We start from the raw sequence: 27,356 nt of genomic DNA on the forward strand, positions 1-27,356 counted from the left end.
GGAAGGGAGGGGAGAATGGGGATGGGACAGGCCCTGGCTGGGCTAATGGGGGCGTGGCCTGTGGTTGGCCTTTTCCCACCACTGCTGCACTAGGATTTGAACACAGCTCCCGTCAAGTTCCTCCATCAGGCCAACTTGCCTGGTTATTTCCCTTTGCTGAGCACACCTTCCCTCCTCTGTGCCAGTGGCTCACTTCTTCTCTGGAGACCGGCAGGGCCGCCCATGCCCACCAACTCTACGCAGGGAAAGGTCTCGTAAAGGGGTCTCTTCAAAACCTCTATGGCTTTGGGGAGACGGGGGGGGGGTTCTGCATTACCATTGCCCTTGATGGGTTATCTGGGGTCTTAGATGACCCCTATCTTGCCTCCCTCCCTGCTTCATTTACATGTTTGAAGGGATAGTGAGTTCCCCAGCCTTGGAGGTAACCAACCAGAACCCGGAATGCCAGGGACGCTGTGGAAGGGACTTGTGTCAAGGAGGCAGGAGACTGGTCACGAAAGTCCTCTCTGGGCCCGAGAGAGCTTCTCCCAAAGCGAGCTGGTCCTTTGGAAGGAGCCTGCTGACGGGGTGGGGGGTAATTTCAGCCTTGGGGAGATGGCCAAGGAAAAAGTGAAGGAATCGTCAAGTGACTGTCAAACCCTGGGAGGTGGAGGGACATCACCCTCGTGGCTCGGCAGCTGTCACCTCACGCTGTCACCAACGTGGTCCTTGAAGAAGCAACACTTTGTGATCAGAGCTGCTGGATTATTCACGACAGAGCAGTGAAGCATGACCGCCCCAATAACTTGTTAGTGATGGTGGGTCCCCTCCGCTTGGTGTCTGGGAGACCCGGCTGAGCCGGAGAGAAGCTGGTGACAGGCTCCGGGAAGACTGAGGGTCTGACCTCAGGGCCCACGCTCCTGGGGGGTGCCCGGCCCGCAGGAAGCCCTTGGAGGTGACGGTCTATTGTCCCGCGCATCATCTGGTCCCTGAGTGCCACTGACGTTGCTGCAGGGTGCCGGGGGCCGGAGGTGATTTCGGGGCTTCACGGTCCAGTGAGGGGACAGACCCCAACCGGCAAACACAGTGCGAAGGAGGTGTCCTGGCAGTGATGAGGACGTGGTGTCCGTGGAGCCAGTGACGACGGGGTCAGGCAGTGAGGTGGGAGAGGAAGGGGGTCCCCACGGAATCCCCAGGAACAATAACATCGACTCTGCAGGTCCCGCCGGCTTCCCGCTCTCAGCCACACGAGGCAGGAGGGGCACGGACTGTCTACACGGGCTCTGGGCTGCCCGCTCTGACCTCTGATGCTGTGAGAGGAAGACGCTCTCATCCGGGCAGGCTTGGGCCGCGTCGGCTGACCGCACTTCTGGCTGGGCCCTCCTTGGCTAGTTCAGGGACTCCTGACCAGGTGGGGGCGCTGCTGAGTGCCAGCCTCTCCAGGGGCCCCCAGGCCTGGACCCACACCTCTGCTCCCGGTCATACCGGCGGCCCCAGCAGGGAACCGTCTCAACAGCAACAGGCACAGAGGCCCTTGCCATGTCCCAGGCCATCGCTGGTGAGGCGGGGGGGCCAGAGGGGGGTGAGAGCAGCAGCATTCGGAGCCAACACGCTCCGCCTCCCCCCGGTGGGGGGGGGGTCTCCTTCTGATGGGGTTCCGTCAGCAGGGGAGGGGCCCGAGGGGATGGGCACAAGAGTGTCTCCACCTGATATGGGGACGCGGCTGACCGCCGGAGGGGCGATTCCTGGCCTGGGGTTGCTTGGCTGCAGACATCTTGAAGCACCCCCCCCCGGTCCCCCTCCACCGGGAAGACTGCCCCTCCTGGCCTTCCCTCCCTCTCCATCTGCGGGCAGAGCAGGACCCAGAGCCGGGACCCGGGAGGAGAGTGTCGGGAAGGGCCTCTGAGGCCTCTTGCCTCGTCTCAAGTGCGGCGTGAAGCCCGAGTCTGATGGCGACCGGGCGCCGCCTCCCTGTGGCCGATACCCTGCTCCTTCCTGCTGCTTTGAAGCCCCAGAAGCCTCCCTTCTGCCAAAAGGCGACACCTGAATCCAAAGCCTTGCGTTTGCAAAGGATACTCGCCCCCTGCCCCCGCCGTGGGGGCCACATGCGGCCCCCCAAGCACCACCTTCTCCGGGCTCCACCCTTGCACTCCGGCCCGGGACCGGCTTCCCCTGCTGTATGCCTTTGCACGCTGTTCCGTCCCGTCGCGTGCCGCAGTCTGGCAAGCTCCTCCCTCTGCTTCAGGCCCCAGCTCCAACGCCCCTTCCTCCAGGAAGCCCGCCCTGATTCTCCCCGGCAGACCTGGACGGTTTCCACCGGGCACTTTTGAATGACTGTTGGTTTAGGAGTCTGCCTCCCTGGCAGGCTGAGCCCCCCCTTTCTTCCTTTCCCGAGCTGACGGGGGACAGTACATTCTGGGTGTTCAATCATCACATGTGGAATAAGTGAGTCAGATGGTGGCAGCCTGTCGCGGGGAGCCGTGGGCTGTGACGGGACTCAGCGGGGCCCGTGTCTTTCCCATCCCACCTCTTCCCCACAGGGAGGGGTCCGTCCATCTGAAGCCGTGAGGCCCCCACACCCTGCCTCCCCAGCTCCACGCGGACCTTGGGCGGCAGGGAGAAAGTCAGCCTGGTAAGGCTCACAGAGTCACCAACCGCAGGTGCAGAGGCGGCCCCTCCGTGGCACACGCTTGCGTTCCCAGGCTCCCCAGTGTGACCCCAGGGCTCCTGCGGTTCAGGGCCTCCCTCCGCCCAGGGGTCCCTCCGGGTGGGGGTGCCGGGGCCCCCTCACTGCTCCGTCTGCCGTCTCCGTCTCTGTGCACCTGATTCCGGGTTTTCAAACTGCGGCAGTGACGGGTGCGTGCTGAGGAACTGACCCCGGGTTCAGGGGCCGTGAGGACGTGTGGCAGGCAGGGGCCTTGTCAGCTGCAGCCCTGAGAGCGGATCCCCTCCGAGGGGCTGGAGGGTGGGCGGCCCTCGGACGGCTGCCTGGGAGGCCCCATGAGCCGAGCCCTCTCCGAGCACTCTGTCCACCCCATGCCGCGACCCGGGACCCCTCTGCCCCGGGCTGCCTTCCCCCGGTACCCTGCAGTCACTCACATGCAGCTTGACCTTGGCCACCACGGGGCTTGTCCCCACCTCTCAGATTGCTTGTCCTGCCCCCTTCGCCCCGCCCCTGCCACCCAGCGGCCACACAGCCCACCTGTCTCCAAAAGCCTCGCGGTTACGGTGTCGAGGTGGGAGTCCTTCCCCCCAGCCCCACCCCGTGCCCCTCCCCTGCTCCCCACCGCTGCCATTGTCAAACCCCCCATGACCCCCCCCACCTCGGCCTGCCCATCCTCGCCCCTCCTCTCACAGCGGTCCCCCCCAAGAGCACCCAGGGCCCTCTGTCCCTCTCTTGCCTCCTCCAAGAAGCCTTCCCAGGCTGCTCCTGATTCCATACCCACTCCAGGGCGAGGGCCATCCTCCTGCTTCCTCAGATTTTTGGCCCCCAGCCGCAGGGCGATGGCCACACCACGGGCACCTGCACGCTCCTGTCTAGAAATTGGCGCTTTGAGTCCTGGCCGCTGCTCGACTTCTGACGCAGGCTGTCACCGGCCTCGCCGGCTCCTGGGCAAATGCACCCTGGCCGCCCTGCAGCCCTCCTTCTCCAGCCGAACTCAGGCCTGTTTCCCCCAGCCCCTTGCCTCCTCCAGGACGCCCCTTCCTGAGAGCAGGATGCCTCCCAGCCCCCATGCCGTGCTCCCAGCCTCGGGAGGGGCACCCACTGAGCACGGGGCCTGGGGGCACCAAGCCCCCGGGCTGGGCAGGCGCCTGCCAGTGGGGTGTTTCCCGGTGCCCCGGCGCCGCCCACTTCCGCTCAGAACCACCACTGGGCGGCTTTCTCTACCCTCCAGGTGGCTGCCCGCCCAGTCCCGGCGCGCCCGCGGCCCCTGCCTGTGGCCTTTCTGCTCAGAGCTCTGAAGCAGAGGCCAGCCACTGCCCAGTCCCTCCCCCCTGACCAGCCACTCTTCCCCAGACAGCCCTCGTCACCACAGAGACGGCACGTGCCACCAGAGGCCCAGGAACTGAGGTCCCCGTTCAGATGTGGGGCCCTCGAGGGCCACGTGCCCACAGTGTGGCCTGAAAGTTCGGTTCTACCTGACTGCGATCTGGAGGTGTTGAGGGTCTTTAGCGAGCCCCCCCCGCCCCCGCCCCGCCCCATCTCAGGGCCACTCTGGCCCCTCTTCTCGTGGCAAATGGTCCAAAGGGCTTGTGGGGGTTGGGAAAGCCCTTTATGTGTCCCTACAGTGCCTCAGAGCCTGGACAGGGCTGCATCAGGGTCCCCCACCCCACCCCGCCCTCCCCACCAACACCCTCCAGAGCTAAGAGCTGTGGGCCTTGACCAGGGAGCGGGGGGCACAAGTGGGGAGACAAGTGCCCTCCCGGCAGAAGGTTCCTTGGGCCACAGCTTTCAAACTGCCCAAAAAAGCGGCCGCTGCCTGTCCTGGGGGAGGCCTCATTCTGGGGCTTTCTCTCTACACCGGGCTCCCAGCCTCCCGATGGCCTCACAGATGGAGGCCTCAGGCCAGCCGCCCGCAGGCCCCCCGTTCTGAGCCCGGGACCCACCTCTCCCACGGCACTCATGGCAGGAACCCCCCCATTGGACCGCTTGTGGGGTCACCCCCAGCTTCCTTGGGGCCCCATCCCTTGTCAGCCCCTGCTGGTGGCTACCGTGGCCTCAAGGAGCCGGTTCGCATTGTACTTGCCCGCCTGCCTCTCCACCAGGGCAGCGGCGCCTTCTGGGGCCTCACCCTGAGCTCATCCGAGGGGAGGGGGCCTCTTTCTAACTCAGCGGTCTGCAGCCCTGGGATTTTCTCTGCCTGGGGAATTGGAGAGCCCCACTGTTGATCAGGGATGCCCTCGAGAGCGTCCCAGAGACAGTGACGGACCTACAGCACTCTCAAGGGGACCTCTTCCCGCTGCCCCCAGGGGTGGCTGGCGGGGGCGTCTCTGGAGGAGAAAGTTCTTACAATAAAAACTCTTAACAGGTCAAGGCTCCTCAGGGGAGTTAGGCGGCACGCTGTTCTCGGGAAGGCTCAGGAGTGCACCTGCTGGTGGGGCTGGGGGGGGGGGGGGGGGGAGTCCCGGGCGGAGGGCGCGGCCGAGGCCCCGTGTGGCAGTTGCCAGGGAGGGGACCCCTGGTCTGTCTCGGCCGGAGGCTGCTTTCAGTCACTGAGCAGCCCTGGGGGATGGTGAGGTGGTGGGCGGGTGGGGGGGAGAGGATCCCTTGGGGAGCACTGCCAGGGAGGGGCTCGGCTTCCCCCGGGGGCAGGGGGTGTGGCTGCACCTCTGAGTGCCCCTCAAGGGGAGGCCATCACGGAATGCGCCCGTGGGCAGGTGGGAGCAAGTCTGCACCCGTTTTGTATTCTCGGGGCTTTTGGGGGCCTGGCCCCGGGCGGCATCTGGATGGTGGTGCCGGGGACACACGCCCTCGAGGGCCTTCATGGTGCTGGTCAGAAGCAGGCAGGGGTCTCTCCAAAGAGGGGCCCCTCGAGTGAGGCCTGACTGCCGCTTCCCGGCTGCGACAAGGCAGGGTGGGCACCGCCGTCTCAGGCCTGTCTGTCCGGGTCAGCGTCCAGACCTGCCCAGGTCCAGACCAGCCACGCGCGCCCGGAAGGCCCTCAACTGCCCACGATGTCAGTTGGGGATGGAATTCTCAGGACAGGGTGGCTGTTTGGGAAACAGGGTCAGCCAGGGAAACGCGGTTTCTGGACCCACTTTCTCAGGAGACGTGTCCCCACTGAGCCCTGGGATCAGAGACTGGAAGACTCACGGAAGGAAGGCCGCCCGGAGGTATCCACCCCGACCTGAGGCACAGCTGAGCCGCCCGTAAAGGCACAGCTGGAGCCACACCCACAGGCCTTTCGACATTTTTTGTTAATGTTTATTTCTTTTTGAGAGAGAGAGAGACAGAGAGGCAGAGCAGGAGCAGGGGAGGGGCAGAGAGAGAGGGAGACACAGAATCCGAAGCAGGCTCCAGGCTCCGAGCTGTCAGCACAGAGCCCGACACGGGGCTGGAACTCACGAACTGCGAGATCATGACCTGAGTGACCTGAGCCGAAGTCAGATGCTTAACCGACTGAGCCACCCAGGTGCCCCCGCCACAGGCCTTTCTAGATGCCCCCCAGGACTCAGGGCACCACACTCACAATCACAGACGATTTTGACAGGGGCCTCCAGTCTGCATGACGTCCACGGGGCCTCTGCTGACCTCCAAACGGCATTGGGGAAAGCCAGACACACAGCTGCTCCTGCCCCCGGCTGCGCGGTCTCCCTGGGTCACTGGAGGAAGGCCCTTCTGGGTCACCTCGGCCTGGCTTGGCTCCCAGCCCCGTGAATCCATAAATGTCCTCCAAGTCTCCCCCAGGCTTTCTCGGAGAATAAACCCTTTGCCATCTGGTGGTGGCCTGTCAGGGCCTCTAGGGCTGGGTGACCTCGAGCCGTCACTGCCTCCCAGCGGCTCAGATGTCTGCAGGACGCTGCTGGTTTGTGCAGGGGCTGGGGATGGGCTGACGTCCTGCCCCCCTGTGAACCTCTCCCAACACCGGCCTCTCCCAGGCCTGAGCAGAGCCCCACCCTCGAGGCCGGGGCCTGACCCCTCCCTGTCTCCTCAGGGTCCCCGGACCTCGGAACACAGGTTGCAAATTGTTGCAAAGGGTACAGGAAACAGAATCCCCTGGAAGCCCGACACCCCGAGATGACTTTTGACTGTAAATCTGAGTCATCGAATTTTTTTATTCCCTGTGGGCTCCTAAGCACTTCCCCACGTCGTTGAACAGTCTTTAGAAACCCGACTTTTGATCACTGCCCCTCCTTCCTCTACTTTGGAACATAGCTTTTTAAATCCATGAAGCACCCTCGAGTAGGTAGATTTTTCATGCATTTCTCGTTTTCCAGAGATTAAATTCCCAGAAATGTGCACCTGTGTGCACTCTGGGGGTCTTAGCTGAGATTCCCTCTCTTGGGGGCTGTTATCTTTCACAACCTTTTAAACAGTCTTTACTTGTGAATAACATCTTTTACACGAGATTTCGTGGATTAGCCTGAAGCTCGCCTCTGAGTTGATTCCCAGCGTCCCCGAAGCGTATGTTTAGCAAGGCAGGCTCCCCGTTGGGACCTTATGGCCCGGGGAGGGAGGCATAAAGGGAACCCCGGGGAAGGAGTGGGTGGGGGCCAGAGCAGAGGGCCAGCAGGTTAAGGGAGCACGGAGTGGAGGGGTATGCAGGCGACAGGGAAGGCGTGCTCCGGGCAAAAGTAGCTTGTGCAAAGGTACAGGTAGGGTTCTGAGTGTGGACCCTGGGGACCAGGCAGGGAGCAGCAGTTGACAGGGTCCTGGGGGCCTGGGGTGGTTCCTTCCTTTGAGAGCAGTGGGCAACTCGGAGGGTGGGTCACTGCACCTGGTGGTGGTGGCGGGAGAGGAAGGGCCCTGCAGGTGGGGGGCCACCCCTGTTGGGGGAGATCAGCGAGCAGCGGGGGAGCCCATGCTCTCCCCTCCCCCAGCTGCTTTCCTACCTAGCTGACCTCTGCCGTCTCTGGCCGAATCATCCTCTTTGGGATCTGATTACTTCGGGGCCCCTGAACATTACTTCCTGGGGTCCGCTGTCCCCTTCACGGACTTTGGGGTCTCACCTCACCCACTCCAGGAAGCCTCCCAGGCTTGCTCCCACTATCACTGCCAACAACCTGGCCCCCACCCCAGGCTGGGAATGGGTGACAGTGGCCCTTGTCTCACCCATGGAAAGGGCTTTGGGGACCAGTTCAACCTGGGGTTCAACCTCCAGGAAGAACTCTCTCCCCCAAACACCAACATCCTCCCGGCCAGAACCCATAGCCAGAGTGCAGGTCACAAGGGCCTTGGAGGAGGTGAGCGCCTGTGCATGGGGTGTTGAGGGTGCCCTCAGGAGTGTATCACCAAGAGTCAGGTGGGAGCAAAAGCGGGGCCTGCTGGGGTCAGGAAGGAGTCTCGGGGACCCTAGATGAGGGAGCAGCCAGCTCAGACCAGGGTGGGGAGGGAGGGGGCTGACGCGGGCCCCGAAGCGACAGGGTGCTGAGGGTCTGGGCGAACAGGGGGGTCAGATGTTGGGATCTGGGGTGCCGGCTGCAGGTGGCCCCGGGATGGAGGGCAGGGCTGGGCTGTGGCTGTCGGTTGTCACCTACTCCAGGCCTGTGCACGGGACACCGGACATCTGTCGAGTGAGGGAAGGAGGAGCGGGGGTACTCGGGAAGTACAGGAGGCTCCCCCGAGAGCCGACTGGCACCCCTGTTCCCTGGCGCTGTGCTGGTGGGTGTAAGAGCCCAGACGGACGGGGCCCCTGCCCCTGCTTGGGGAGAGGCTTTCTCTGGCTCACCCTCAGGAGCACCTGCTAGAGGGCACGGACTCACGGGTTCACCTGCCTTCACGTATTCCTGTACACACTGGGGACTTGGGGTGCGGACACCCCTGCCTCCGGTGGGGAGGGACCCAGAGCAGGGCCCCAGCTCTCCGGGAGACTAGAGCAGAGGCCGGGAAGAGAGACTTGGGCTCAGGAGATGCGCGAGGCTCCTTTTGGGGCCCAGGGAGAGAGGGGGCAGTGGGCGGAGGAGAGGACAGTTTTGGGGAGTCACCAGGAGTTAAGGTGGAGGTGGGAGGGGTCAAAGGGCCGCCAGAGCCCTAGTGTGGCTGATGGTCTTGGAGGCGCTCTCTCCCGGAGGAGGAGCCCCTGGGCCAGGGTCCTGGGGGAGAGCACTTGCCGGGGGCCCAGCCCAGAGAGGGATGGCCCGGAGCCCAGACTGGCAGCATCGGGGTCCCCTGGAGGCTTCTTAGAAATGCACATTCTGGCCTGTCCCGGGCCCTCTGAACCAGAAGGTGCCCTGGAAGCGGGCCCCTCGCCATCCCCTCATGCTGGGGAGCCTGGTGGAAGGGTGGGTGGGTGTGGACGGCCCAGGGAGACGTGACGGCAGAGGAGGGCCCCGGGCTGCCATGGGGCTGCAAGGCCGGTCAGAGCACATGACTCTTCCACACAGGCCCAGGTCAGAGGGGGCGGTGGGTGTCTGGGCTCTGGTCCCCCTGCATCCTGGGAAAGCTCTGGTGAAGCTCCTTTGACCCTCCACGATGCCCCTGGGCTGCGGGTGTCTGGACAGTGGGAGGCCCGATTCGGGATGTGGAACCCGAGCCTCTGGGAAGGGGAACCTGGGGCTGGTGAGGACCCGATGGCCTTGAATGTCAGCTCATCCTTCCTCCTTCCCTAGGTCCCCAGAGCTCACGGAGCTGCATGACTGAGGGGGCCCTGGTAGGTTGGGGTGACTGACTGGGGTAGGGTCCTGATAAGGTTGGGGCAACTGAGGCGGGGGCCCCAGTGTGGTGTGGCCTCTCTTCGGCAAGTCTGACTGGTCCTGCCCTCTGTCCCCGCGCCAGAACCTGCTCTCCAGGGAGGTGACGCTGTCCATGGTGGCCATACCCAGTGAGGGTTTCTCCTGTCCCCACTGGAGGTCTAACTGCCTGTCGCCCGAAGGGGAGCAGAAGCTGGATATTGGTGAGCAGGTGGGCTGGGGGCTGTGGGGATCGGGGGCCCAGTGGGCGGTCTCTGGACAACACTGTCCTGGTCCCCTCCAGGCTCGGAGCACGTCCCTTCCCCCGGCCGTTTGTTTCAGGTCACTTGGCTTCCATTTGCCAAGTGTCCGCTCTGTGCAGGGTGTGCGTGCAGAGCCAAGGGCGGCACGGAGGGTGCCGTGGTCTCGTGTCTGCCGGGTGCTGAGGGCCGCCTCCATGCACACCTGACAGAAACTTCTGGAAGGGCTTTGTCTCTGGAGTCTGACAAAGCAGGTGAGGCTTGCTCTGGAGGCCTTGCTCTCCCTGCCGGCCTGCAGCACCACGGAGGATCACAGCCACCCAGGCCACCCCCAAGAAGAGACCAGGGTCCACAGCTGCTCGGGGGCAGGTCCGGGGGGGAAGGGCACTGCCTCTGTGCCACCGGCTTCCTGTGGCCCTGACAGGGAGGGGCAGGGTGGTCCCCCACCTGCTCTGGGGGCACAGGCCCCTCGAGAGTGCTGTAAACATGAGCATTTGTTGTTTATTTGCGGTTCTCGTGCTGGGCACGAGATTCCCAAATCTAATAGATTCCCAACAAGCTCTCATTGAATGAATGAATGAATGAATGAATGAAACAGCAGATGGACCCAGACGGCAGCGGGTCAGCACCACGAGTGAGGCCACCTCACAAGCCGCCTTAAGCCTGGGCCCGGCGCTGGCTTCGAGCGGTGGCCCTGGCTGTGGGTGTCAGCCAGGGCTGGGGGGGGGTCCTGAAGTGGGGTGTGCTTGGGCCCACCAGCAGCCCCGAGACCGTGGGCCACCGGGCGATGCTGGCTCCTGGCCCGCGGTGGGGAGCGGCAGCGCGGGACCCACCCTGCGGCTGACCCCAGGCCTGACTTTGTTTCCATTCCCAGGGGGGCGCTGGCCTCGCACCCCCCACCCCCGCTTTCTCCTGATCAAAGCAGCACTGATCACCTCTGTAAACCGTGTTGAAGGATTTGGTTCTCAGAAGGCTCCCAGGCTGTGCCTTGTGAGCCGGGAAGCCGGTTGTCCGAGTGGCTCGGAACACGGTTTTGACGTACGCTTGAGAAAGGAGTGCTGTCATCTTTCAAAGAGGACGGGTCCCTGCGTCCACCCCCAGTGCTGGGACGGCGTCTCCACCCCTCGCTCCTCCGCACCTGTGCCTCGACAACCTGGTGGGAAAAGTCCTGTCTCCTTGTGGTTTTAATTTGCTTTCCTTGTATCGCTGCTGAACGGCCTTCTCGTCTCTTTACTGGTCACCAGGGTCTCTTCTGGGCACCTCTCCACCCCTTCCCCGCGGTGGCTCAACGCTCTCCTGACCTAGAAGGGTCTGGAGCATCGATACTGGCCTTCTGTCGTAGACGTCCCGTGTAGACGCCTCCTCAGTTTACCGTTCCGTGGGCTGTAACGATGGCTTGGGCCCTAAGCCGACGTCGCTGACTCTAAAAGCGTTTTCCCTTTTGCCTCTTTGTGTCGTATTCAGAACCTCTACTCTGGGGTTTCCAGGTAACAAAGCCACGTCTGCTTGGCATGTTCACAGCTGCCATTCGGAAATTCAAGCTTCGTAACTGCCTGCTATTTATTTTGGTGTGAGAAGTAGGGCAGGGACGTAGGTTACTTTTTTACTCCAAACGATGAGCGACTCCTTTGGGACCGCGTTCTCCTGGGCTGGCGTTTTGTGCGTTCCCGTCACGAGGCGTGTTCTCTCCGCCTGGCTGGCTGGGCTCTGCGGGGGGCTGTGCCCTGGCACCCGGGGCGGCGTCTGCCCTCTGTGTTTTGCCTCCTGGCTGCGCTCACACCGGTTTCCCTGCAGATGCGTTGTCAAGAAAGTCCTTTGGGCCATGTGACCGAAGGGCCCGGCCGGAGCCAGAACTGGGGGGTCTAGGCTTCCGTCTGGTGCCCCGGCACCAGACTGCTCTTCTGTCCTCTGCAGAGCACCTAGGCAGGGCGAGCACGAGCAAGCCCCCCAATGACGGACCCCTCTGGGAGGAAGCGCTCGTCGGCAAAATCAGGACCATGTCGGCCTTGCAGAAGAGCCAGGCGTTGGAGGCCATCCAGCGCCACATCCGGGAGCACACCCAGGTGGGACCCCAGGAGCCCTGCTCGTCCGTGCGGGACGCTACCTTCTGCCACTCCAGGGCTCACAGGGGGTGAGCCCCGAGGCCCGCACTGCCGCTTGGCTCCCGCCGGCCTCGGCAGCCCCCAAAGCCTCTGACCTTCAGGGACGTGTGGCAGAAGGTGCCGGGATGTAGGAAGGTGTTGGGCCACAAGCGGAGGGGCAGGTGGGGCACAGAGGCCCTGCCAGCTGGTGCTCAGACGTTGTCACTGGGGCCTGGCGGCAGGTGCGGGCCAGGGAGCCACATGGAGCCAGCCAGCCTGCCCCCGGCTCTAGGCCCCGGGGACTGGAGAGGACCGGGCGGTGTCTGGCCCACCTCTGTGCCAGGGGACCTCCCAACCTGTGGGCCGCAGGAGGCTCCCCAGCTCAGGACTCCTGCCATCGTGGGGGGCCAGGCCCTGCTTTTCCCTGACGCCCCACACACTCTGGCCTGTTCAGCGTGAAGGCCTGAGCCACCACTGGCGGTGGCTGAGCTCCCAGGTTGGGTAGGGCCCCCTCGGCCCCTGTCCTCCACCTTCCTGCTGCAGAGTCTTCAGGAGTTCGGGGCCGACAGACAGAATTGAGTAGCAGGGACAGCAGCACGGACGTGTGCCTAGAGGGAGACGGGCTCTAAGCACACACACAGCTTGGCTTCGGGCCCCTGGAACCTGGCTGATGGCCAGGTTCCTGCTCTGCTTCAGAGCAGGGGAGGGAGGGACGTCCGGCCAGTGGGAAGAGCCCGTGCAAAGGCCCTGAGGTCAGCAAGATGGCAGCATGAGAGGGCTGGGGGACACTGGCAGGGCCAGAGTGTCACGGGGTCCCCAGCCAGCTTAAGGGGTGCAGGGGTGTCCCGCAGGTGGGGGGCTGCCAGGGACCAAGCAGAGGTGGGCACAGCCCTCTGGCAAATATCTCCTTACCCTTTTGGGGAGTGGTTTGTCTTCTCTGCTCACCCACAGGTGCCCACCCCGAGTTTTCATCCCTGGGGTTTCCCAGCGGATGCAGGGGTCCAGCTTCCCCCGGAGGGTCGGGTGGGGCATGAACACTGTGTCCCGCCCACAGCTCATCAGGAAAGAGGTGCCCAACACTGGCCTCCAGGAGCTCCTGGCGGCCTTGAACCTAGAACTCAAGCAGCCTTTGGAGAAGGTCAGTGCCTGGGGTGGGGCTTCCCGGGGTCTCCCACGTGTGTGCTCAGAGCCCCCGGGAGGCTGTGACTGCAGAGAGCCCGCGGCCGCTCAGGCCCCTTCCCTGCTTCCCAAGTGATTGTCGCCATCTGAAGCTCTGCGCACACGGACCACGCCGGGAAGGCACGAGAGGTGCTGTTGCAAGGGGACGGCGGCCTTGGGGCCACTTCGTGTTCGCTGAGCCCTGGCTCCCAGCCGGCCAGGCCCTCTTCCGGGCCCCAGGGGCGCGGCCGGGGCAAGGACGGCAGGCTTACGCTCTAGTGAGGGAGCCACGCTCGACAGTGGGGTCATCGGTGACAATCAGGAGTGCACTCTGTTCAAGTTGTGTTGCCCGATGTAGAAACTACACATTTTCATCGGGAGAAAGATAAAGGGGAATTCCGGAACACCCTGAACGCAGCCTCCTGCGTCCGCAGGAAGTGAGGCTGGGGGGCAGGGGGGTGCAGCTCTGCCCGGGACACCTGAGGTGGGCGGGAGGGGAGGTCCCCTGTGACCGTTCGGCCCTGCACAGGACGGCGCTCAGGCTCGGCTTGGGTGTGCCCGGGGCGGGGGGGGGGGGGGGGGGGGGGAACCGCGGGAGCCTCCGGGGAAACCGAGGCACCGCAGCCCACACGGCGTCTGGGTACCGCCCTGCAGGACCCACGAAACTTGGCGCTCAGGGTCTGGCTGCAGCCCCAGGCGCGGTGAAGAAGCCGTTCAAGGTGGGCGGGGAGGGGGTGCTGCGGTGGCCCCCGCGCCTCCTGCGGCCTCAAGCAGACGGTGGGCACAGCAGCCTGAGGCAGGAGCCGCGCAGCTCGGGAAGGTGCTCAGGACAAGCTCCGCGAATTCACTCGCCCCTCGCCCTGCGGTGGCGGCGCCCCTGTCCCCGTGCCCCGTCCCACACCCCCTCCTCCCTCCCCCCAGACCTTCCTCTTCCACTTTTACGGGCTGATCCTCCGAGAGTGCGCCTGTGCGGACCTGGTGAGGAGACACCTGGCCGGCCTCCTGGAGCTGTCCCACCAGTCGTCCGGCCAGCGGGAGGTGGGTGGCAGCCCTCGGCACCCCCGCCCCTCCGCCCCGCCCCCCGCGCCGCCCCACCCCCCGCCCGGACGTAGCTGCTTGACGGCAGATGGGCACCCCACCCTTCACGCCACGACCTGGTGGGGCTCCCGCGGCCCCCGGCGCTGTGCCGAGCGACAAGGGGCTGCGGTGCGGGTGCCGCCTGGAGGTGACCTCGGGCACCTGTCCGCGGCCGAGTCCTGGTTCCATCCCGCCCCGGCGGCCCCAGTGGGACACACGCCCTTCGGGGCAGGGGTGGGGCTCGCCCACCTTCCTTTGCGGGGCCCCCGGGAGGGTGGGGAGGAGACGGCAGGCCGCGTCCAGCACTGCCGCGTGGGGACGAGCTCACGGCGTCTCTGGCCCACAGGGCATTGCCGTGGCGGTCGGCATCGTGTCCTCCACGCACATGCAGGAGGTGTGGGCCGCGCTGGAGCACGTGGGCCGCACCAGGTTCCTGAGGACTGTCTTCACGTCCTCAGACAGCCAGGTCGAGAGGGCAGTGCGGGGGCGGCAGGGGCCAGAGGGCCGGGATTGGCGCAGGCGTGCTCTGAGCCTCAGTTTGCTCGTTGGAAACGTGGGGGTGACCCCTGCCCTGCCCACCTTCCCGAGGGGCTGGTGTGTGGGTGTCAGACCTCCGTTCTTGCTGCGGCCGGGGAGTTTTGAGCCTTGTCCTTGGGGCCCCACACGGGATCCAGAGCCTCCGCCGGGTCTGACGGTCGGGAGCCGTGTGGGCTTGCCTTGATTTTCAGGTGGGGCATGTGGCCCGGGTCCTGTGTGTCCACGTGTGCACCCACCCTGGGGGTTTACGTGGAGCATCTGTGCTTTGCTAGTCCTGGGCACCCCGCTGGGAAGAGACATGAGCGACAGAGACCCCCGGACGAGAAGCAGTACCTCCAGCCAGAGGGCGGGGAGCCTGGGGCCCGGGGCCGCGGTCCTGAGGCTCACGCGGGGAGGGCCCTCCCGCGGAGGGCGGCGGGTAGAGAGCCGATTCCCCAGGGGCCACCACTCTGTCCGCAGCAGCCGGAGCCGGACACGCACTGGAGATGGGCCGGCAGCACCTCCCTGCTCTGCTACGGGCAGATGGCCGAGCACGCCGGGGCGCAGATCCTGCCCTGGGTGGACAACATCGTGTCCAGGATGGTGTACTACTTCTCCTGCAGCCGCTATGTGAGCGCGGCCGCGGCCGGGGCGGCGGGGGGGGGGGGCGGGGGGGGGGGCCGCGTGTCCTCTGCCGGGGCCGGCCCACTGACCCTCCCCGGACTCCGCACGGACAGGACAACATCCTGAAGACGAGCTTCCTTTCGGCGACCATCATGCTTTTGAAGGCTCTCAGGCAGAACAGCACCCCGAGCTACAAATTCTCTCAGATCCCAGAGCTCATCCAGTGCCTCCTGGTGAGCGATGCCTGCGGGGGCTCCCGGGGGCTCCCAGGGCCGCCAGCGGGACCAGGAGGCTGAACCGACCAGGCACTCTGACTCGCCGCGCCCCCCCCCCCCCCAGCGCATCCTTCAGAAGGAGCCCAACTTCCTGGCCACCCTCTTCCGGGAGAAGATCATATTGGTCATCGTGGGACTGAGGTAACTCTCCTCGGGGTCCAGAACGAAGACAGGCCAAGGCATTGCGTGGGGGTGGGGGTCCACATGTGAGGAGACGGGATGTGAATAGGGGACCAGGAACACGGGGCTGGCCCTGCTGAGGCCACTCACCGTCAGCCTCGTCTCCTATCCAAGACAGGTCGTTCATGTTGACACAGACCGATGCCCAACCTGGTCACACACCAAATCCAGGCCTCAGTCACAACCTGAGCCTGACCCTGGGCCACACGCTGAACCTCGACCTTGACCCCGGTCACATTCTGGGCCCTGATCCTGGTGACACCCACTCGTAAATCTTAAGTTGTGTAGGCCTCTCCCCGCTGGGAATCCATTTCAGCCTGCTGTCTCATTTCAGGCTCTTGTGAAACTGTGGGCTTGTGTGAAAAAGTCCAGAATCTTCTCCGTGTTTCTTCCAGCAACCTGCGGCCCAGTCTCAAACCCATGGTCAAGTCCCAGATCCTGCACACCTGCCTGCAGAGCCTGTACACGCTCCCACCCACGGAGACGCTCAGGAGCAGTTTACCTCCGTTGGACGTGGCCCCGGACGTCACGGTGACTGCCTGTTCCTGTCTCTGGGTGCTGGGTTCCGGGTGCCGGGCCGGCCTGCCAAGCCCTGGCCACGTGTGTGAGCGAGGGGAGCACCGGAGAGAGCTCGCCCGGCCTGGGTTTCTTCCCGGCTTCACCACAGGCTGGTCTTGACCTTGGAGCCCGAGTCTTGAGTTCTGCCCTCAAGTGGGGCTCTGGTGTCCATGCCGCCCCCTGAGGTGCTGTGATTCAGATGGGACAAGGAAGTGACAGCACTCCACAGATGTGTGCCGCTTCCGGCCGCCTATTCAGCAGCTTCTGCTGCTCGAACAGGGCTAGCTTTTCTTCCTCGGGTGGGGCAGACACAGCAGCTCGGATCCCCACCACTGGCAGGCCCAGCGTGGGGTCTCCTCCCAAGACCATGCTCCCTACCTGGAACCCCCCGGTGGCCGGGGACACACACATGCACCCACATGCCACCAGCCAAGCTCCTGGGAGTCCCCCATCAGCAAGAAACAGCAGGCCGGCGTGGAGACGAGCCACGGCAGGGACCTGAGCTGTGGCCAGGCTGGGCTCCCAGGGAGCAGACCGTGGGCCCAGAGTTGGGGGTACACTCTCAGGAGAGGCCCGGTGGGGAGCTGAGAGGGTGGGGTGGGGTCACAGGAGAAGCATACTCTGGTGCGGCTCAGGGAGGGCTCAGCCGATCCCCTGGGAAGCTCTGGTACCGAGGGAGCTCAATCGTGACATCGGCCGGCCCATCGCTGGCCCGTGGACAGCCCGCTTCGAGGGAGCGTGAGCTTGGAGGTCAAGTCCTGAGCGTCCAGCAGCTGGGAGTGGGTGCCTGGCCCCCGACTCTAACATCTAATTGGAGCCCTGTCCCAGGAAGGAGGGGCCAGGGCACCAGAGGGGAGGCCACGGGTCGTGACACATGACACGGGCGGGAGCTGGGTCTGGGTGACAGATTTAACAACCGAAGTGTCACTGCCACGCAAAACATGGCACTTTTCCAAGTGTATGGTTCTACACGTTTTGACCTGGATTTGTGAAACTATCCTCAAAGCCAAGATGAACACATTTATCACCCCCAAAGCCTCTGTGTGCCACCACGGGACTCCTCCTTGCTATTGTCATCATAGTTGGTATCTCGTAGAATTTCACGCAAGTGGGATTAAGGGGGTTCTGCTTAGCTTTGCCTGGACGCTTCCTGATCGGACGACCTGGAGATTCGTCTACACTGCAGCCTGTACGGACGGCTCATTCCTGGTTCCCATGGCACGGTATCTGACTTTTCGGATGCCCACAGGGTGTCGATGTGCTCGCCGCACGAGGGGCACTGCTAGTCAGGCTGCTGTGCACACTTGTGTGCGGGTCTCTCTACAGGCCTGGATTCTGTTTTTTGGGTAAACACCCAGGACCGGATGTCTGGGCCATAAGGCAGGTGTGCGTTTAACTTGCCAAACTGCCTTCTAACCGGCTGTGCCGATTTGACTGCCACCAGCACGGACGAGAGCCCTGCTCCTCCCACATCCTTGTCAACACACGGTGTAGTCGGTCGTAAGCGCTGGCCATTCTCCTGGGTGTGCACTGGTGAGTGGTGGTTTCGGTGTTCATGTCTCTACTGAGAGGAGCATCCCCTCGTGTGCTTTTGACCATCTTTGTATCTTTTTTTGGTGAGCTGTCTGTTCAAATCTTATGCCTCTTTAAAAAAAATTTTTTTAATGTTTATTTTTGAGAGAGAGACAGAGCACGAGTGGGGGAGGGGCAGAGAGAGAGGGAGACACAGAATCCCAAGCAGGCTCCGAGCTGTCAGCACAGAGCCCGACGCGGGGCTCAAACCCACGGACGCAGGATCGTGACCTGAGCCGAAGTCGGACGCTTAACCGACTGAGCCACCCACGTGCCCCTCTCGTGTCCAATTTTTAAGTTGCATTATTTATTAGTTTCTAGAGTCCCTTTTAGAGTTGCTATGGGGGTCCTTTATCACACAGGTGGTCTGAACGTATTTTCTCCCGGTCCCCAGGCTTTCTTTTTGTCTTAATGGTCTTTTCTGAAGAGCGGAAGCTCTCGATTTTGAGGTTGTTCAATGTATCTGTTCTTTCCTTCGTGGGTTGTGATTTTGCTGTTGTATCCAGGAATTCTTTCCTTAGGCCAAGGCTGCAAGGATTTTTCTCTGCTTTCTTCTGGAAGTTTTACGGTCTTAGGTTTCACACTGAGGTCCGCGATAGGTTCTGAGCCAACTCTTATCTGCTGTAAGGAACGGCCTGAAGCTTAGCTCGTTGCGCATATACGGACACCTTGGTTGTTCAGGACCCATCCGGGTCCCAAGTTCGCCTCTGTCGAAAGCCGGCTGACTGAGTGTCTGTTTTCGTTTCTGCCTGTTTATTCTGTTCTGAGCCGTGTCTGCCGATGCCACAGTGATGTTGGTTCTGGTAGCTCCACAGGAAGGGGTGAAGTCCCCCAACTTGGGTCATCTTTTTCAAAGCTGTTTTCTGCTCTCCCGGGTTCTGTGCACCTCTGCGCGAATCGCAGAATGAGTGGCTCAACCTCGAGTGAACGGCACCCTGGGGTTTCGATTGGAGTTGCACCCAATCTACAGACCGACTTGGGGAAGACTGACACGTTAACACCGGTTTGTGTTGCGAGCTGGGTGCTGGCGCACCTCTCCGTTTAATTAGGTCGTCTTCAAACCCCCCAGCAGCGTTGGCCGGTTTTCAGTGTGCTCGCCTCGGACTTCTTTTGTCAGAGCCTTTCCTCTATTTTCTTCTGATATTGCCGATGATATTTAAATTTTTAGCTTTCAGTTGCTCGTTGCTGGTTTATAGGAACACAATCGACTTTTTTCATATGTTGACTTTGTTCCTGAAACCCCGCTAAACCGCGTGTTAGCTTTTCAGAGCCTTCTGTAGATTCCACAGGGTTTTATACGTGACTTGTGTGAACAGTCTCCTTCTTTCTTGTCAATGGGGATGGTGCTGTGCTGTCGCCCTCCTACCCCACCCCCCTTGCCAGGACCCGCCGGTGGTGGGAACAGACACCGCGTTGTTCCTGATGTGATGAGGAACGCATCCGTCTTCGCCATCGAGTCTGCTGTTGCCGTGACTTGCTGTGGGTTCTCTGATGCTCTTAGTTAGGTGGAGAAAGTTCTCTGCTAGTCCTGCTTTTCGGACAGTGCTCATCAGGATGGATGTTGCATTTTGCCCACTGCTTTTGCTGGGTCTATGCAGATGATCAATTTTGATATGCTGTTTTCATTTTCACTCAGTTCAACGTACTTCCTGGTTTCGGCTTCAGTGCTGGGGGAATACGCCCAGGGGCGCCGTCTGAGGAGCCCTGGGCTGGGCAGCGTGCCCACAGCAGCATCGGGAGCTCACTGAACTCTGCCCCCGTTCTGGGAAATTAGGGGCAGATTCAACACCCTCAGCGGTTAGGACCTGAGGCCCCGCAGCCAGGAGGGCACTGTGTGTCCCCACCAGGGACCGAGTGGGGACCGGGCCTAGAGTGGACATTATAATCATTTCCGCAGGCCCCGCAGGGAAGGGTGACCGAGCCCTCACGGGGGCGAGTCCCAGGGCACCAGGGGAGAGATGGGCGAGGGTGTCGGCCAGGGAGGGCCACGGTGCTGGCGGGTCGCCCCCCGGGGAGTGACACCAGGCCACCGGCCCCGCCAGGCGCTGTACCGGAAGTCGATGCAGGCACTGGACCTGCTGTTGCAGAGCCTCATCTCCGAGAACAAGAGTGTGGACGAGTTATGCTTCATCCTGCAGGTGAGGCTTGGGCTGGCGGGGGGCGCACGACTGGGGCTCCGCCTGCCCGGGGTGTGTCCCTCGGACACAAAGGCAGCCAGGTCGGCAGGTGTGCCCCACGCCGCTGACCCGGGGGCTCTTGTCAAGACAGGGGTGGGCGTTTCAGAACAGCCGAGGGCCCTTGGGGCGCCTGGGTGGCTTGGTTGGTTGAGCATCCGACTTCGGCTCAGGTCATGATCTCACGGTCCGTGAGTTCGATCCCCGCGTCGGGGTCTGTGCTGACAGCTCAGAGCCTGGAGCCTGTTTCAGGTTCTGTGTCTCCCTCTCTCTCTGCCCCTGCCCTGTTCATGCTCTGTCTCTCTCTGCCTCAAAAATAAATAAATGTTAAAAAAAAAAAAAAATTTAAAAAAAAAAAAAAAAAGAACAGCCGAGGGCCCTGCGAGGAGAAGGTAACCCTGGCTCATCTCCGGGCACCGCTGTGGGCAGGGAGGAAGTCCCAGGGATGGTCTGCGGGCTCCCGCACAGCCGTGCAGACGTATGCCCTCAAACACCCTGGCTTCCCTCTGGGCACAGACCCAGCCTCGCCCCGGGGAGCTGAGCCGGTGGCCGGGCACGGACAGGCGAGCCATCTGGTGGGCACGCCTGGCTGCGGCCGGCCCGCCATCGCTCCGCGTCCCAGCGGCCACGTCCGGGAGGGGAGGGTGGGTCTGTGCACTGAGCCGGCCTCGGGCTCTCCTCTCCCATCGCAGCACATGGAGCCGTGGCTGAAGTCAGACAGCAGCCACGAGCGCCAGCGGGCGGTGCAGACCATCTTCCTGTTCCTCAAGTACGTGGTGGACTACGTGGGGCTCACTGTGAGTCGCCTCGCCCGGCACCCTCGGGAGGGCAGCCAGGAAGGTGGGCCTGAGCCCAGAGAGGGGCCGGGAGCCCCCATGGCGCGGCTGCCTCCGTGCTGGGCACCCCGGCCCTCGTTCCTGATTCTCGCGGCCGTATTCACGGAGCGTCTCGGCTGCTAGGCACGGGGCTGGGGGGCAAGACGCAGGCCCCGGGGTGCCCCCAGTCCCGGGGCAGGGGTCACAGTTCAAAGAGGGCGGCGGGGGGAGCTCGATGGCCAGGCCGCCTCAGAGCAAAGACTTGAAGGAAGCGGGGAAGGGAGACAGGGTGGCGGGGGAGGCGGTCCCGCCGTGGGACGAGGGCCTGGGGGCGCCCTGCCCACGAGACACCTGGCAGCCGGGCCTGGCCTCGCTCACTGCCCGCCCCTCCCAGGAGGAGGCCACCCCCTCCATGCTGGGCCACCAGATAGGCCTGCTCATGCTGCTGTGGAGGGACAAGGAGCCCGTCACCCAGAGCCACGCCCACCAGTGCGTCTACCTCCTCCTGCAGCTTCTGACCCAGCAGAAGGGTGAGCTGGGAGCCCCCCACCTCAGGGGCGCTGGCCGCTTGGCCGCCCCAGGCCCCCTGACTCGGTGCCCCTCGCCAGGCAGCACGTCGAAGTTCATGTATTTGAATAAAATGAAGAACTTTGAAGCAAATGCCAGGAGGGAAACAGAAATGAAGTTCTACGACCTGGTGAAGGTGGGGCCCGAGCCGCGCGCAGCCCCAGGCTGTCCGGGAGTGGGGGCCTCTCCGGCCTCCACCTCCCTGCCCATTCTGCAACCTGTGCAGGGGAGCTGGGGGGCGGGTCAGGCGTAGCCGGGACGTGGACGCTCTCTTGCAGGGAAAGCACCCCATCACTCTGCCCCTTGAAATCTCGGCCTGCACCCTCCCGCCCGTGACTTGGAGGTGCGGCAGGGCCCCTCTGGAGCCCGGTTCTGAGGCTCTTGCTGACCTCTCCCTTCTCGGCCCCCACTCCTCTTGCGGCCTCACCCCTGGGGCCCCTCACTAGGGCGACAGCTGGGTTTGCCTGAGGCTGTCCCGCGCTCACTACTCATGCACAGTCCCGGGCAAGCAGCATGCTGTCTGTCTCCCTCGTCCATCGCCTCTGCCCTCCCTCCCTGTGTGCGTCCTTCCTGGGCCGGCCCTCCCCTCAAGACGGACGGGGCATCAAAGCTTTGGGTTTGAGTCCAAGCTCTGCCTCAAACTGCGGGGCGGTCATTCAACCCTTCCGTGCCTCAGTTTCCCCACCTTCCAAGTGAGAGTCCCTGAGCCTGACCCCCTGCCTGCTCTCAGGACAGGCTGGGACAGGAGCAGCAAGGCCTCAACGCCTCCGTGCAGAGGGTCGTCCCCTGGGAACCCCTCCTAGGGAGCCGGCCGCCTAGAAGCCTGTGGTCCTGGTGGGTTCCCTAGAAACAGAGCCTGGGACAGGAATTTCAGTGCAGTTTAGGGGACAGAGACTCACGCTCAGGAGGAAGGAGTAAGGGAAGCAAGCTGGGGATGGGAGGAGCCAAGAGGGGGGTGGTCTGTCTGACCCAGGGGAGTGTGGCAGCTTAAAGTGTCCCCCACCTCGAGGCAGGGGCTGGACCCTGTACCCCGAGTCAGTGACTGGCTGTGGGCTGCAGGGTGGAGGGGCACCTGACTGCCTGGGCACGACTGCTTGCTCCCACCATCCCCAGAGTGATCCTTCAGCCCTCGGCGGCCACACCACCCACCACTGAGGCAGGAGGGGCGGGGCCCCAGCAGCCTGGTGCGGGGGAGGGGACAAGTCTGCTCGCCTGGCATTTTTTCCACCTCTGAGTACGAGAAGCGCCCCCACCCCGGCCCTGTCTCCAACCCCGACGCAGGAGGGGCTGGAGGGCTGAGGACCACCAGGGAGGGTGCCGCCTCGGCCTCTCACCGCAGCGCCCCCGGCCCAGGTGCTGGATGGGAACCTGACCATGGCCCAGCACACGCAGCTCGTCCTCACTCTCCTGCGAGGGCTCTGCAGCCACAACCACCTGCGCTGTGACCTGGCCTCACAGTTGCTCCTGATGATCGTCGAGGACCACAGCATCAAGGCAGAGCAGGTGGGCGCTGAGCCCCGGCTGCGGGCCACCTTCTGCGGACCTCCCCACGGGAGTCGGGGGACCCGCTAAGGAAGGATTGGGGTGGGGGAGGCCGGCTGGCCCCGCGTGCACGCGGACGCACCCGTGTCTGTGCACACACGTCTTCACAGAGAGCGCCCGGGCCTGGAGGCCGTGGGTCCCGAGCTCAGTCCTAGCCATCCGCAGTCCACGGCCCGCCTCCCGCTCCCTGAAATAGCACAGCCCTGTTAGCAGGGCTGAGACCCAGCGATGCCCCAGGGCCCCTGGTTCACCCCTCCCGGCCGGTCGGGACCCTCAAGGTCCCAGGGCCCTGATAGCAACATCCTGCCTTGTTCATTCAACCTTAGTCAGGAGAGAAAAATTCCCTGCCCCCACCCCCTCCCCCACCTCCCTGGGGATTTAACTGCCTTTCGTGGGGCAAGGGGGCGTGGCCAACCTAGTTCACAGCCCACACAGGCAGGACCGTCTCTCAGGGGCTGCCAGGCCCATCAACCCTCCTGGCCGCTCGGGGTTGATCCTCACTTTTTCACAGGCACACAGGGAGATGGGGTGAGGCCGCGGGGATGGCGGGGCCACACCAGCTGTGAGCCACGGTGCCGCTTCCACCGCCGACCCCACCGGGTCCTGCACGTGTCCAGATGCCTCATCGTGGGGCAGGGATCACGTAGCGGTCAGGCTACCGGCTGAAGGCTGGCGAGGCCATCAGGATGCCTCACGGGGGAGGCAGACCCCGGCCCCAGCAGGGGACGGAGGCGGGAGCTGGGGGTGGCTCTGACGCCCCCTCCCGGTCTGCCCCTCCCTGCTCAGGTGGCTGAGATCCTGCAGGGCTTGTTCCAGGAGCTGCCCTCTATCATCTTCAAGAACACCCTGCAGACCGTGATGCAGGCCGTGTCAGTGTTGGGGACTCAGCACGCCCAGGAGACAGTCGAGGTGATACTGTCCCTGTGTCACCCCTCTGAGAGGTATGGCACCGGCACCCACGACCCAGAGGTGAACACCCATCCTTCCTCCGTGGTCTCCCCTCCCAGGCCACAGAATCCCTGGGCAGGCAGCGGCATGCACGACACTGGCCCTTCCAGTGAGAGAGACTCCACTCTCCTTCCCAGACTCCCGAACCACGGCCAGGGGGGTCCCCGGAAGTGTTCTAGGCTGAGGGGTTAAGGTGGAGGCTCCATCAGTCCCCGGAGGGGGCTTTCGGCATGGGAGCGTCCCTCAGACCGGGAGAACCCCGAGAGACCAGCTGGCAGAGGGGCCAGAGGTCAGCTGGCCCCCAAACAGCCCCCTCCAGCTGCCCAGGGCCCCAGCACACACACGGGCCCCCTGCCCTTCCGGGGCCAATATTGGGTTTCCAGGCTGCACCGTGTGGACGTCATGAGCTCCAGCACCGTGATGCTGGGCCTGGCCTGTGAGTAGAGACCGTGTTCTAAGCAGCCTGAATGGTGTGTGTGTGTGTGTGTCCCCTGAAGTCTGAGGGCCACTGGAGCACCAGGGTGTCTCCACAGTGTCTCAGGGAGCACCGGCTTGTCACAGGCCCACAGCACCTTGGACAGGGAACAGAGCTCTGGGGGATGCAGGTCTGTGAGCCCCAGGGAGACACGCCCAGTGCAGACCCACTTTGCCCACTTTGCCTGAGGGGTGAGCCCCCACCCCCACAAGCTGGGGGGAAGACGGGGGCTCTGTTTGGGGTCACGTGGCAAAGGAGTGCGGGAAAGCGGGAATCAGCACCGACATCAGGGAAAGCTAGCCTGTCCTGTGCTCGGGGCTTCGAGCGGGGGCCCCATCCGGATACAGCCTCCTGGACCCCGCGGATGGAAGGGCTCACCAGCCCTGGGGGGCCGGGCCATCTCAGGCCATCCTGCTGTCCCGAGGGTCACGTCCCGCCCGCCCCTCCACCCTGCATGGCCAGCCACCTGGAGGCACTGGGCCCCCTGCCTCCCCAGACAGGTCATACCCCTGTGGAAGGCCCTAGCCAGCAACACCCAGCTGGCCCGCAAGGTCCTCACCCTGCTCTACATGAAGCTGAGGCTGCGACCCCCCAAAGAGCTCGTCAGGTTCACCCAGCAGGCGGAGCTCATCTCCCTGCTGGTGAGCAGGACCCCCCCGCATGCCCACCCGGGCCCCCCGCCCCCACAACCGCGCTGTCATCCAGGGGCCCTGCGGGATGCCTGGCTGAGCCGGCAGGTAGAGGGTCTCGGCAGGAGTAGCCGAGGCCTCTTGACTGCTGAGTGGCCAGCAGAGCGGGGCCAGCGCCCCCGGGAGTGTCCCGGCCCGAGGCAGGCATAGGCGGCAGGGGCCTGGGCCCGGTGGGGGGGGCGCCCTTGCTTGTGACTCCCCACTCCTCTGCTCACTGGAGACGGCCCTGGAGAGTCGCCCATCTGAGTCCTGCTCTGTCGCCCGCCGCAGGCCCTGGGTACCATTTACGAGCTCCTGTACACCCAGGAGTACAAGGCCACGGTGCGCTGGGCCTTCGCAGGGGTCCTCGTGGGCCTGCTCACGCAGCTCCATTACCTGTTTGAGCTGGATGTGGTGGACGGCATCTCAGACTACCAGGAGGATGTCCTAGATGGGAAGCCCCTCAGCCCCTGCAGGTGACATTTGTGATGGGCCTTGGCGCCCAGCCCCCTGGGGAACCCCAACCGTGCCCTCTTTGGGGTTCCTTCCACATACCCACGGAACCCCTGGCGGGCACCAGGCCCTGGGCTAAGTGCTAGGGACCCGGAAAGGAATGCACTCTGGCCCCACCTGGAGGCTTTCAGTCCCGAGTAGGGAGCAGGGGGCACAGCCACCAAAAGCCAGCAGGAGTGAGAATCCTGGGGCAGAGCAGGCTTAGAAGGTGACAGATCACCGGGGCCCAGATGGGAGAGGAGGTCGCCGATGACCTTACGGTCCAGGCAGAGAGCCCAGCCCCGAGCCCCGACTCACCTCTCCGCACACCCCCACCTGCCCCTAGGACATGCCTGGAGGCCCTGAAGGGTCTCTTCTGGACCACCAACTACTGGGAGGTGTTTGCCTACCTCAAGCTGCTGAGAGGCTGGGAGCTCTTTGAGCACATGGAAACCTACACCGAGGGGGTGACCCTCTTGGCTAGGTGCGCACAGCCTGGGGGGGGGGTGGTGCTGGCCCCAGAGAGCATTCCTCATGGGAAGGTTACACCCCATACTGGGAGCTGGGCTCCAGACTCAGTTGCCTGGGCCACCTCCCCGAGTGAGCAGGGGGTTATGGGGGCCAAGGATGGAGACCTCAGGGCCCCCGTGCCTGCCTCTCTCATCTGACAGGGCCATGGCCCACTATGACTGTGAGGTCAAGGCCGTCTTGGGACAGGCGGTCATCTCCCTGAAGAGCTCTGAGGAACGGGACAACATCGCGGCCATCCTCATCATTGCGGAGGTCAGCCCCTCCCCGGCCCCGCCCTGCCCCTGCCCCTGCCCCTGCCCCTCACCAGCATCCTCGGGGCCCTTAGGAAGCTCCGAGAATTGGACTTCCGCTCCAACCCTCCCACGTAAAGGTATCCTAACTTCTGCCTTCCGTGTCAGACCTGCTTGCTCTCTGGAAGTGCTTCCTTACGTCTAACCCCACTATCTCATGCTGCGCCACAGGCCCATTTTCCCTGGTAGCTGACTGTGCCAATACTACTCAGTTTCTCAACAGCCACGAGCTCACCCAGTACATGTCTCGGAGAACCGTGGACAACTTCCTGAGCCTGGGCCTGAACAACCCCAACCAGCTGGTGCGGGCCATGAGCCTGAAGGGCCTCAGCAGTGCCCTGATGCATCCTGAGAAGGTGAGAGCAGGGGCTGCTCGCTCCTATCCCAGGAAGACTTCAGGGAAGAGGAGGCATGTGAGAAGAGCCTCCACGGCAGGTCAGATTGGAAGGGGTGGGTGGGGAAGGCAGGGCAGGCCAAGGCAGGAGAGGGGGGGAACGTTTGGGGAACGTTTGGGGAACGGTGCTGCGTTGCATGCGGCGGGGATCCTAGAATTTCAGGGCCGGAGGGGGCTCTGAGGTCTGCGACTTTGGCCTCCTTTCTAGTAGGGGTCTCTTACCCGACAGCACACCTGCTAGGTGGTCCTGTTCATGCGCCACCCGTCACATAGAGGACGGGCACCTGGCTGGGTGTGGATGCACGTCCTCCTTCTGCCCTTTAGGCCTTCCAGAACAAGTCCATGCCCCACGGAGCAGGCCGGGGGGGGCTGGGGCTGAGGCCCCTGCGGATTGTTAAAGGAGGCAGTGCGAGCAGGGAGCGGCAGCCACGGCCCCGCCGAGTTGCCGACACCCGTAGAATAGAAACGGTGGTGAAGTCGGGAAGGGCACTTTCCAGGGAGCGGGGCAGGCCCGGGAGTGGCTGCGTCCGCCCGCAGGTGATGCTGCTCCGGAACCGGCTGGCCGGGCTGCTGGACGGCTTCGTGGGGCCCGAGCCCAAGGACGTCATGGGCCTGATGGAAATCCTGGGCGACATCCTGCACCGCCTGGGGACCCAGGGCGTCGGCGCCACCAGCCTCAGGATAGCCCAGCACCTGCTGCAGCTGTTCGACGATGTGAGGCGCGCGGCGGCGGCGCAGCTCCTCGCTTGAGCCCGCCAATCCCTGCAGCCGCGGCTGCCACCCCAGCCAATCCGAGCAGCCTCCGGCTGCCACCCCAGCCAATCCGAGCAGCCTCCGGCTGCCACCCCAG

The 27,356-nt window shown here is 63.8% G+C and overlaps 1 protein-coding gene across 7 annotated transcripts in view; it reads left to right on the forward strand.

Moving 5' to 3' along the window:
* The first annotated feature begins 5,482 nt into the window (after positions 1–5,482).
* LOC125924363 (maestro heat-like repeat family member 5) overlaps positions 5,483–27,356 on the forward strand; it is a 45,431-nt gene continuing 23,557 nt past the window's right edge. For 2 of the 7 annotated variants that reach the window (XM_049632847.1, XM_049632846.1), the window contains exons 1-22: positions 5,491–5,814; positions 9,416–9,533; positions 11,484–11,632; positions 12,705–12,788; positions 13,730–13,846; positions 14,232–14,351; positions 14,882–15,031; positions 15,139–15,258; positions 15,365–15,441; positions 15,876–16,011; positions 19,653–19,748; positions 20,477–20,581; positions 20,994–21,129; positions 21,208–21,302; positions 22,520–22,669; positions 23,495–23,649; positions 24,628–24,772; positions 25,091–25,275; positions 25,638–25,775; positions 25,963–26,074; positions 26,325–26,468; positions 27,044–27,220. In XM_049632847.1, the coding sequence (XP_049488804.1) occupies positions 5,656–5,814; positions 9,416–9,533; positions 11,484–11,632; positions 12,705–12,788; positions 13,730–13,846; positions 14,232–14,351; positions 14,882–15,031; positions 15,139–15,258; positions 15,365–15,441; positions 15,876–16,011; positions 19,653–19,748; positions 20,477–20,581; positions 20,994–21,129; positions 21,208–21,302; positions 22,520–22,669; positions 23,495–23,649; positions 24,628–24,772; positions 25,091–25,275; positions 25,638–25,775; positions 25,963–26,074; positions 26,325–26,468; positions 27,044–27,220 (2,868 nt within the window). In that variant the 5' untranslated portion in view covers positions 5,491–5,655. Of the gene's footprint in view, positions 5,815–9,249; positions 9,291–9,415; positions 9,534–11,483; positions 11,633–12,704; positions 12,789–13,729; positions 13,847–14,231; positions 14,352–14,881; positions 15,032–15,138; positions 15,259–15,364; positions 15,442–15,875; positions 16,012–19,652; positions 19,749–20,476; positions 20,582–20,993; positions 21,130–21,207; positions 21,303–22,519; positions 22,670–23,494; positions 23,650–24,627; positions 24,773–25,090; positions 25,276–25,637; positions 25,776–25,962; positions 26,075–26,324; positions 26,469–27,043; positions 27,221–27,356 lie in introns of those variants that run through there. The other 5 variants (XM_049632850.1, XM_049632852.1, XM_049632851.1 and 2 more) reach the window with 5 other exon arrangements.

Source organism: Panthera uncia, chromosome F2, assembly GCF_023721935.1.
Source record: "Panthera uncia isolate 11264 chromosome F2, Puncia_PCG_1.0, whole genome shotgun sequence".
NCBI lineage: Eukaryota > Metazoa > Chordata > Mammalia > Carnivora > Felidae > Panthera > Panthera uncia.